The 12358-nt window shown below is 37.9% G+C and overlaps 1 protein-coding gene across 1 annotated transcript in view; it reads right to left on the bottom strand.

The window, feature by feature from the left end:
• Positions 1-12358, bottom strand: part of Fbl6 (F-box and leucine-rich repeat protein 6) — a 190050-nt gene that overhangs the window by 52305 nt on the left and 125387 nt on the right. Inside the window, exon 7 of the mRNA XM_090368643.1 lies at positions 5801-5962. Within this exon, the coding sequence (XP_090224769.1) occupies positions 5801-5962 (162 nt within the window). The remainder of the gene's footprint in view (positions 1-5800; positions 5963-12358) is intronic.

Below are 12358 nucleotides of genomic sequence, written 5' to 3' on the forward strand. Positions count from 1 at the left end.
TATAGTGGCAGACAAAAAAACTGTATCACTTGGAATTTTGAAAATAATGTTTTGCGATGCATTGTGGGTTGCAAAAATGTCCGAAATACATTTGTTAGATGTGATACATATCTCTGTGAATGAAATCCAATGAATAGACTCCACTTGATATACCTAATTGGTAAAGAGGTTGTTACAGACATTCTCTCAGCTATGCCAGACAAGCTGTACTTGCTACTTGGGAGTCTAAAACGCTGATGGAACTGATATTAGGGTGACACTCAAGTCAAGTGGACCCAATTTCGGCAAAGTCTGGACGGTCTGTGACAGCCAAATCACCTGTTTGCACCTTCATGATGGTGGCGCCCGCACCACATGGAGGAATGCCGCCTCTCTATGTTACCAGGCAGTACCAGGTGGTAGATAACTCTCATCAACCAGTGCAATACCACCACTTTACTTATTGGAGGCTTGAAGTGGAGGAACCCATGTTTAGTCTCCAGAGCTAAGTTCTGGTCAACCCTATCCCATCTCTTCCATCATGTAGTATGACTGATGACTTTTGAGGTTATGACGAACATCGTGGCGAGATCCAATATTCCTTACATTTTGAGGGTGCAGCTCTAAAACGGTGTTTGCAGACCGGCCGCTAGTTAGTATACAGGACCAAACCTATTGGTAACTCTCTAGGAGGTTTCCGGATCAGCTAGTGTATAATCTTGCTACCTCTACTCTGCCAGATAGTGACTGGAGGGATTCCGAGTAGTGTGTATGCGGGGGGCATTGCCGAGGCCACGTTATGTCAAGGATCTGGGTATATTCTTACCATGTGTATGCCATATCCAAAAATTTCATTACTTCATACAGCATGCCCCCCCCTTTCTTATTATTGAATACACCACGAATTGTCGAACTAATAGAGTAAACCTATCTGCGAAAAGATCTAAACCTCCCAAACACTTCGTAGTTCATTTCACAAATATACGTGGTCTCAATTCCAATCTCAACGAAATCCATTTCCACTTACGGTCTACCAAACCCCATGTACTTTTTCCTGACAGAATCAAAGTTATCGGTTGATTCAACAACTCCTCATCTCAGTTCCCCAAACTATTCGCTGTATGATTCCTTTCGCCTCAAAGGTGGTACTTGTGCATATGTCCGTTCCGATATTCCCTGTCAGAGACTTGGTAATTTGGAATCTCCTCTTTTTGATCTTCTCTGGCTTAAAATCTCTCTACCTCATTGTGTCAAATTCATCAGTTGTCTCTACTGTTCTCTCAACTCTACTAATCACTTGGAGCTCTTTGACTTCCTCTCTTTGCAACTTGACTTTCTCCAGTCCAACTTTCCTAAGAGTGAGGTAATTTTCCTTGGTGATTTTAATGTTTACAATTCCAGCTGGCTTCCATTTTCTAGTCACACCGAACCGGCTGGTCGAGATGCTGAGGCTTTTGCAATTACTAATGACCTTGCACAGGTTGTTCATTTACCTACACGAATACTGGACAATCCTAACCATACAGCCAACATGCTTGATCTTTTTCTCACAAACAACCCTTCTAGGTACACGGTTCAAGCGAGTAGTCCTTTAGGCACCTCAGATCATAACTTGGTAATTGTCTCTTCTCCAATGGAGCCTTCATCTCATTGCAATTCCACCTCGTGTTGTTTGGCATTACAAGAATGCAAAATGGGATGACCTGCGAGATTTCTTTTCTTCTTTTCCTTGGTCTAATGTCAACGTTTGCTCAGATCATGTCAGTGAAATTATCCTTGTAGGAATGGAATCCTTTATCAGACACTCCACTTTAAAATCTTGTCCTTTATCTAAACCTTGGTTTTCCAATAAATGTGCTAAGGCCATTCAGGAGAAGAATGTTGCATATCATAATTGGCTTGTTTCCAATTCTTCAGTTTCATTTTCTGCCTACACCAAAGCTCGCGACAATTGTAAAGCAGTTATTAATCAGTCCAAACTAGATTTTGAACAGGCCAAGAGTAGAAAACTTGCTTCTTGCCCTAATGGTAGCCGAGCATTCTGGTTTCTTGCCAAAGCTATTGGCCGCAACTTTTGCCCATCTCTGCTATCACCTCTTTCAAAACCAGATGGTTCTATTGTCACTTCAACCATGGATAAAGCTGACCTGCGAGCATCCCATTTTTCTTCCAACTCATATATTAACGATCTTGGTAAAACCCCTCCCACCATTCCCAACATGCTCCATTCAATGACTCCCCTGTGGTCTTCTGTCAAAAGGATGTCAGAAGGATTTTGACGAATCTTGATGCTAAGAAAGCTCCAGGTCCCGATGGTATTTTTCCACTTGTTCTCAAAACCTGTGCTCCTATTCTTTGCCGCAGTTTTTTCACTTTCTTATTCCAAAGGTGTTTTTCCTTCTGCTGGAAATTTGCTCACATACAGCCAGTTTCTAAAAAGGGTGACAAATCCCTCCCATCCAATTATAGTCCCATTGCAGTTACTTCTACTTTTTCTAAAGTAATGGAGAAATCAATTAAGCGCCAAATCTTAAACCACCTAGAAACCTTTTGTCTGATCAATGATCGCCAGTATGATTCCATCAAACTCAATCCACTGGTGATAACCTTGCTTATGTTACCCATTTATGGACAAATTCAATGGAAAAGTTCAGCGAAGCACAAGCATTTGCTCAACACATCTCAAAGGCTTTTGATTGTGTTTGGCATAAAGGTCTTCTAAACAAGCTCCATTTTATGGTTTACCAACTGTTTTTTGTAATTGGTTATCCAGTTTTCTCTCTGATTGCTCAATGAGGGTGATGGTAGATAGCTCTCTGTCTTCTAACTTCTCCACTAATGCTGGTGTCCCCCAAGGTTCAGTTCTTCTCCCCACTCTTTTCCTCTTGTATATTAATGACCTTCTTCCATTGACTAGAAATACTATCCATAGTTTTGGTGATAATTATAGCACATTGCATTAAACTTTCCATTTTGAGAAACCTTGCCCTGCTCAATCAGCTTCAGCTTCTCAAATATCCGCTACCAATTCCTTAAATGCTGATATCCAGGTAATTCTCCAGTGGGGGCAAAGACAACTTAGTTGATTTCAATCCTTCTAAAACTAAGTCTTGTCTTATATCTTGCAAAAAGGATTCTTCTCCTTCTACGCTTATCTTTGTTGACAGTCCGATTTCTAGGCATGCTGATATATCTCTTATGGGAATTATCCTGACTTCTAATCTCTCTTGGCACAAGCAGATTACAAATATTGCTTCCTCTGCATCTAAAAAACTTGTTTTCTCTTTCAATCTCGGCATTACTTTTCTTCCAAACAGCTGCTCACTCTGTATAAATCGCAAATCCGCCCTGCCATGGAATATTGTTCCCACATCTAGGGTGGTGCTCCCAAGACCTCTCTCAGGCTTCTATATTCCATTCAGAAGAGGGCAGTTAGATTAATTAATGAATATCTCTAACAGAGTTTCTTCACTCTGTCTCACAGATATACTGTTTCTGCTGCATGCCTTTTCTACAGATACTTCCATTGGCACTGTTCTTCTGAATTGGCTTCTATAATTCCCGCTCTCTCTTTTAAAACAGTCTGAACATATGCCGCCACCAGACAACATCCATTTACTGTCCAACTTCAAACTCACAGAACCAACTTTTCATTTTCCTCGTTTATTCTTTCAACTGCCGTTTTCTGGAACAACCTTCCTTCATATGTCTTTCCTGAAAATTACAGTCTGCAGAAGTTCAAGTCTAATTTGTCTTCTCAACCTCCAACCCAAGCAGGGTACTAAGTACTATAAGTTCTGATTCCTCTTGTGTTTGGGGTTTTCATTAAAAAAAAAAAAAAAAAAAGCGTAATTAATGGCAATATGAGAAATCATGACAACCAAACATACATTTTATTGCATTTACATGTACAAACTGAAATGACAAGTTAACATAATAGTATTATGTACTGTAAATCAGCAAAATAAGTCCCTTGTCCTCAATATTTTGTTCCTCCTCCTCAAGCTGCAATTACAACCTTGCAATGATCTGGCATAGAGTTAATCAACTTCTGGATATACGGTTGCCCAATTTTGTGATACCACACCATTACAATGCTCGCCTGCGGCTGATTCTTATTTTTTGGCTCCTTCTGAGCAATTTTAGACGACATTATGTACCAGCAATTTTCAATAGGGTTCAAATCTGACTGTTGCCGGGCCAGTCCAACACTATAATGCCAGCATTTCTGAGGTATGACTGCACCTTAAGGGAGAAAAATGAGGGAAAACATTAGTGTAAGTATGTTTTAAGCCTTGTGAGACAAGAAGACAAACTCATCATTAAATCTAAATAGTATAAAACTTACCAATTTTGCTGTATGGCAAGGTGCTGAGTCCTCTTGTAAAATGCAGTTTTGGACATGTGTGTGGTGATCCCTAATAATGGGTTTCAGGCACTCCTCCAAGATAGCAGTGTAGGTTTCTGCATTCACCATTCTGTTAATGAACTTAATTCACCCCACCCCTTTGCTTGTTATGCATCCCAAGACCATCTGACCAGCGGATAACTTTACAATCGGTGTTATGCAGTCGGGATGGTATGCCCCCGACTTTCGGCTTCTGACATATCGCTTCCTCCGAGCCATGCAGGTTGAATTTCGATTCGTCAGAAATGATGACGGTGTCCCACTGGTCTTTTGTCCATGAAACATGCGTTTTAGCCAAGTCAAGTCACTTCTTGCTCATTTGTTGGGTAACAAAGGCTTCTTTTTGGGCCGCTAGACATGCAGACCACATTCCGAAAGCCGTCTTTGGATAGTTCGTGCACTTGTTTCAACACCAGAGCCATCTCAAAGTCCAGTTTTAGATCAGGAGCAATAGCATGGCGATTATGAAGGCATAGCCGTTTCAAATATGGATCTCAGGAAGGTGTAGTCACTCTCTTACATCCTGATCTAGGTCTTCTCTTCACATCACCAGTTTCACGCTTTAATTTCAGCACCTGGAATACTGTTGACTGGTGGCAGCCTATTTTATCAGCAATAGCATGCATAGAATGCCCTTCCTGGAACACAGAAACAGCAAAAAAAATTTTTTTTTCTTGGTGTGTGTCAACTGAACATATGGAGCCATACTTACACTTTCACAAAACAGAATACTAATGAGCGAGAATACTCTTCCAACACCGTATTTATAGAAATGGCTGATGCAACACCTTGCAATTACTGTCTGATGCAATAGAAGTGTTATCTGATGCAATACCTTTGCTTTGTGACAAACAAAATGACTGTAATCAAACAATATCTTTATATACGTTTTACTACAAATGTTACTTTTTTAAAGGTGATGCAGTTTTTTTGTAGGCCACTGTAGATAGAGAAACACAACTTATGGATAACAGCAAACCAAATGTAACACGAAATCCAAAGATGAAGTCAGTCTACAGCAAGCAGATTTTATCTGCAAAAGCAGCAATGCTCTAATAAAAGATAAATGTAACTACAAACTAATGAAAATGTAAATGTAACTACAAACTAATGAAAATGTAAATGTAACTACAAACTAATAATTTCTCCATGAGAAATTTCAATATAAGGTATTCTTCAAAGTTCTAAACAACTTTCTAAAATCAGAAAATTTTCAGCAAATTGTATAGAACAATTACACCCAAACAGTACTATTACAGAACATCAGTTAAGTAAAAATATTCCTCATTTTCATTTATAAGAATTACTATCACACAAGTTAATATAAGTGAAAATAATCTCAAATTACATTGCAGTTTTCTATAAACATATTCTTGACAGAAGAAATGACAAGACAAGATAATAAAAGAATACCTGTATAGACAATGATGTTGTGCTAAGAGAAAACTGACTGTTTGCAAGATGTAGTACTCTAAGTCGGGGGCAACCTCTCTGAAAATGCTCCAAGGGAATGGTAATACGAGAGTTTGTTTTCATGTTTGAAGCATCAAGCACTTGTAGATTTGGACAGGAGTCCTATAAGTAAAACTCATTCACATTTGTCAAAAATCCATAATACAAATCAGTTAATCATTTCCTTACTGTACTATCTGATTTGATCACATTTAACTTACAGTAAGCAAGCAAGCTCAAAAATGAAGGGAAACTTCTGAAACAGATATGAAAATCTATTGGGATTTTTTTAAAATATAGGAACTCCCCGACTTATGTAAGCATTGCATTCTGCTGAATGCTATGTAAGTCGGAATTTCACCCATGCTTGTGCAGCACTCGCAACTGTGCTCACTGAATTGATTGAATCAAAAAAGAAATGTTGAAAGAACATGTAAATAGAATTATTTATTGTATTTATTTACTTTTTTTTTATCTCATGCGCAGGAAAATTTACAAAAGCATGCAATTTAAAAAAGTTTCAAATTATAAAATTACAAAAAAAAAAAAAAAAAAAAAAAAGAGAGAGGAGACAGGCATAATGTCAGTAAGTTTTACCTCTCGAGCATCGTTGCCAGAATCAATGTCTTCAGCTGATAAGTACGCCGCTGCAGAGGTTGAGGGCTGTGGAGATTTAGAAGGGGTTGACCACTCAACCTTACAAAAGAACATATTAATGAATGACTGGAGGTGGCTTTTTTCTTTTCATCGTAGATTTCTTTGTAGCAAGCAAACATATCATTCACCCCTCTGTTAACTTTTAAGAATAGTTCACTGTCACGATCCATCTTCTCAAACCTTGCCATTGCTGATGCAATTTCACGAAATGCCATTGCCACCTATCTGGTGATGAAGTATCTCGGCTCCTCACTTGGTTCATCTTGAGCTTTGTCAGCATTTTCTTCTTTCACTATCGTTGCCTGCAAGTCAATAAGTTCTTCGTTATATTTTCTTCCATGTGCCATTTAAACAACTTTTAGTAATTTCCGCCCAGGCCTTATTAATGTTTAAGATAGTATGGTAAATATTGTAAGATTTCCAAAAGTCTCAATGTAAAATTTTTCTCACCGTCTACTGCAGACAATGCCTGAGCAAATGTTGTGCATAAATAGTATGCTTTTAAATTTGAAATAACACCCTGATCCATAGGTTGGATGAGTGAAGTTGTGTTTGGCAGTAGAAATATTTGACCTTCACGCTCGAATTAAAATCACCTAGATGCGTAGGATGTCCAGGAGCATTATCTAATAGAAGCAAAATCTTGAAAGGAACATGTTTGTCTTTACAATATTTTTCAACCTCAGGAATGAAGCAGCATTTAAACCAATCTACAAAGAGAAATATTGTTATCTGGTTCGATCGGAAATGCACGGGTAGGGTGGCTTTACTGATGCCCTTAAATGCACAAGGATTTTCAGAATGGTACACAAGCAGTGGTTTTAATCTGTAACCACCCGCTGCATTAGCCCCAAGCAAGAGCCTATCTTTTGACACCTTGAAACCTGGCATTGTATTTTCCTCTTTGGCAATGTATGTTTCATCCGGCATTTTTTTTTCCCAATACAGAGCAGTTTTGTCAACATTAAAAATTTTCTGCATTGAATAGCCTGGTTCATGAATAATTTTTTCCAACACATCACAAAATTTCTCTGCAGCCACAGAATTGGCACTGGTGACTTCACCGCATACTTTAACCTTGTGGAAACCAGCGTGATGCTTGAACCTATTAAACCACCTATTGCTTTCCACGAACTTGGGTTGGGGTTTGCCGTACTTATCCTTAATATCTTTATAAATACTTGTTGCTTTTGCTTGAATGGTCATTAGACTCAGGGGCACTCGCTTCTGAATCTGATTTTCCATCCATATTATTAACAGCTGTTCCATCTTCGATATAGCACCTGAACGCTGTTTTGTGATCACTGTTGATCTTAAGTGCGTTGATCCTTACAGTCACACTGTCCTTTAAAATAGTATTCACCGTTGAAGCAGCGAGACCTAATTCTGTGCAATAGATAACAAATTTTGTCCTGCTTCGTACTTCTTAATCATTTTCATCTTCATTTCTAAATCGACCTTGTTTCGTTTCTTGGCGCTACCACCACTTGCACTTTTGTTGGCCGCTTTCCCTTCATCGTTGTAATATGTAAATAGGAATGAAGAGAAGTTTCTGCAAATTTGTGTTTTATACGATTATATATTTCAGTGAAAGGGAACACATTTCACCATAATAGCGTAAAAACCCACACAATTGCAGTTATCAGTATTATCGCAAATGCAATAAGATCAAGTTTACTACCCATTTATAATTAGATGCACTAACAGAAAAGCCCAATAAACTGGAAAGTGCAAATTGTTTTTATTGTTTTAAGGTCGTGATCTCCAGAGACTTTCTTTAGAAAAATATCACAAAGGTGTTCAAAATTGATTCTTATAATGGGAACATATGATAACCATGAAAGGGTAGTGCAATTTCCATTATAAATATGACCTTTTAGAGAGATAACTAGCTTAAGTGAAATTTTCAACTTTAGAGGTCTTGGAATGAATTATCAAAAAAAAAAAAAAAAAAAAGAGAAATGTGTTATTGGGTTCACATTACGATATTTTCACGATACCTCCATTTATTCCTATGGGGTGCAAAATGCGTTTCTATGTTTTTTTTTTTTTTTTTTTTTCCCCCAAAGGTTGCACCGGCTGGCAAAAATGCACGTAAAGTCGAAGTCGAGTATTACATAAGTCGGAGAGTTCCTGTACAGTAAAAATCAATTATTCTAGAAAACCTTTTTGTGAAAATTAAAATTTGATTACAAAATTTGGTAAGTGGGTGACTTTAATGTTTGAAGGTTAATAAAGATTTGAACATGGAAATTATGCTTATTTTAGCAATATAAGTTTTGAAGGTCATTATACAAGTTAAAATGATAAGGAAAAGTGGCTGCTCTATGTTAAAAGAAACTAATATAATGCAATGATAGTTTACAAAAAAAAAAAAAGGTTACTTATGTTACAAATATAAAGATGTTTCTACTGAAGCATTCTGCCAACACTCTTTAATGATACTTACACATGACCAAATTAACAAGAACAAGGAGAGGCAGAGATGATGGAGAGAACCACAGGCAAGGTCATAGGTCACTATGGGGCTAGAAAAAACAAACAATTTTTAAGATGCCCCCCAAAATATTAGAAGAGTGATATAAAAAATCAACTGCGAAAGTCACTTGATTAAGCAATCTTAAAGGAGGGTTTATAAATGTCTGCAGGAGCATGAGTACTACATCTTCTTGAGCTACACATCATTAGAGAAGGAGACACCTTTAACCTTTCTAACATACAGATCTTCACCACAGATGCATATCAGCAGAGGTGGGAATAAAAGGAAACATACCTCATTAAATGTTTCCTATCCCTTTCTTCCATCAACTGCAACATTGGCATACACAATATGGTCTAATTGGTTTATTTCTTTCTTTAAAGATAAGATTTTCAATTATACTCCCTCTTCTTCACGCAACCGTCAATCTGGTGAACATAGGAAATTCACCCCTTCTGGTGAATTTCCTACGTTCATCTCGTAATCTGCCATCTCATAATTACAAAGAATTAATAATCATTTGTGGTCTTGGAAGTTGACCCTACATCACCAGAATACTTCGCTCCCTTTGCTGATTAGACGGATTTGCTAAAAACAAATGAGGAGAAGAAGACAATCAACACTGCTAACACCAGATGTTACACAGTTACCAAATGAAATCCCAAAAAAAAGATTGTAGCCATTTGCGATCTTGAGGGTAGATGCTATGTAACCAGAACACTTTTCTCCCTCTGAAATGTTACAAAAAGGAAGAGAAAAGCTGCCAAGTAGCTGCTCCCAGCATCACATGTCATACAATGCCCTATTAACCCCATCTGTATTTATTCCCATTGCCACTGGTATTCTTTCTAAACCCATCTGCCTAATTTTTTTTGATCTTGTTACAGTAGCATACCCTGATTACTGTCATTAACTACTCTGTCAACCTTTGTATCATAGCTGCCTGAAAGAAACTTACTTAGACTTTAAGCCTGATATACCGTCATCAATATCATTAATGAATATAGAAAACAACAATAAGACCAGCACTAAACCCCGGGACATCACACTAATAACATTAGTCCAGTGCCCTCTGATAACCACTCTGTCTTTTTCTATTTAACCATCCTTTTAGCAGTAACTTGCCCTTAAGGTCACATTGCTCCAGTTTATACAGCAATCTCTTATGTGCAACAGTATCAAAAGCCTTCCTGAAATCCAAGTATATGATATCAAAATTATTTTTTGCATCCAATTCCTTGGTCACTATGTTATAATAATCTATCAGATTGGTTAAACAAGACTGCCTCTTAAAAAAATCCATGCTGTGACTGCAGTATAATTATATTCCTGTGTAGATGGTCCTTTATTACTTCTTTAACCAGACTCCATTATTTTCTTTGGAACAGGAGTCAAATGAACAGGTTTATAATTACTAATGTAACCTTTTGCTCTCCCCTATTGTGAATTGGGTATACATTAGCACATCTCTAGTCTATAGGGACATATCCTGATTCCAAAAATAGCCCCAAAATTATTGCTATGGGTTTCAAACCCTTAGCAATAATTTTCCTCCTTTGCTGCTTCCCTTAATATAACTGGATCAAGTCCATCAAACCCAGGTGCCTTTTTTTATATTAAACTTCAACAATTTCTCTTCCACTTTCCTTTCAGTTATCACAATATCATTTAGCCCCCTGTTAGATTTTGATGAACTTCTGGTGTTCCCCACCCTAAAAGAACTCCTCGTGCATGAATGTGTAGATGCAAAATATCTATTCAGTTTCAACAACCCAGTTTAACATCAAGTGGACCAATGTGATTCAACCACTTCCTTCTACTGTTAATATAAGTAAAGAAGTCTTTGCTACTTTTCTTGGTATTATTTGCTAGATACTTTCGATAATCTGTCTTAGCTTACCTAACCTCCTTTGTGACCTGATTACAGACTAGTTTATATCTACCATAGGCTTCTGTACGACCTGATAAATTATATTCATCCCAAGCATTTTTCTTCTCTACCACAAGTCTCATCTGACATGACATCCATTTAGGTATAGCCTGAACTGGATTGTTTTTAATTGGTATGAAAAGGGTAGTGGCTTCTATGATTACTTCCCATTTAGAATTTAAAAACTGTCTGCGACCATTGAAGTCACCCTTATGAAAGCAAAACTCTTCCCTTTACCCATGACAGTAGTTATGTCTTTAAATAAATCCCACATCAGCACAATGTGATCACTGCCATTCAGAGGGACTTTTACCTGCAGATTCTTGGTGCACAGATAATGACGGCTTATAACACTGGTCAGCAAAAAAAACATTTTTTTCATTCCCTGTTAAAATTCAGGATGAATTCTTGTAGAGCTGACGTTGCTGAATTCAAATATCGCAAATTATATTGCTGGAACACCCACCAAGAGAGGGCGCTGACTCTCTTTAAAAATTACAGCTGTGAATTACAGGCTCCAAAAAAGCGATGTGTTTGCCTTTTTATTTACCTAATTGTTATTTTATACTGTACTTTATACGTAGTCTTATAGTTATTGTTACGCTGGTTATGTTTTATTTTTAATTTAGATAAAGAGTTTTTGTAGATTACTACTTAATATACGTAAAACCGTTATTTCGTTCGAATCTTGCAGCCATTGTTTTTGTATAGTGTGGTAGGGAATTCAAATTTTTAATTGTGTTAACTAGGTAGCTCTGTCGTATAATTATATAGCATAATACGCATCACTGTTTCTATTAGATAGCGTAGTATTGACTTTTAATTAATTAAATTTATTGATCTTATTAATTTAAAATATCATGCCCCAAACTAGAGCATCAAAGCAACGGGCACAAAGTGGTAGGAGTGCTGTGACTCGGGGAAGAACTGAGGGGGGCGGTTCTCCAACGCATCACAGTCTAAAAAAATGTGCAACTTGTAAAATGTTTGCGGAACTCTCTGGAACAGAACACGATATTGCCATGGGGGATGTCTTTGTGTATGCGCGATGTAAGGAGTGTAAGGAAATCAGGCGACAACTCAGCGTTGTTATGGGCCTATATGAGAGTTTGAAGGACAGGGTGGATGCCCTTGAAGGATCTAAATTGAGGGCCCATCAAGCTCTCAGCTGCCCACATCAACGCCAGAGCTTGCACTTGGCACGCAACACAGCGGCAACCCCAAAGGCAGAATGCGCTGGGCCCTCAGGAACTAGTAGTTGTTGGAGACTATTGTCAGGGAAACGGGAAACATGCTTTGTAAAAAGGATAGGTGGAACAGGACCAGGGTATGTCTGCCAGGGGCAAAGGTTGATGACGTTGTAGAGCGGATATCATCTTTTAAGGGCACAAAAGGTGATATAGTTGTACACATTGGCACTAATGATATTAAGAGTAGGAGACCGGCAGAATTA

This window comes from Mastigoproctus giganteus, chromosome 2 (assembly GCF_048544385.1).
Source record: "Mastigoproctus giganteus isolate SK-2022 chromosome 2, ASM4854438v1, whole genome shotgun sequence".
Lineage (NCBI taxonomy): Eukaryota > Metazoa > Arthropoda > Arachnida > Uropygi > Thelyphonidae > Mastigoproctus > Mastigoproctus giganteus.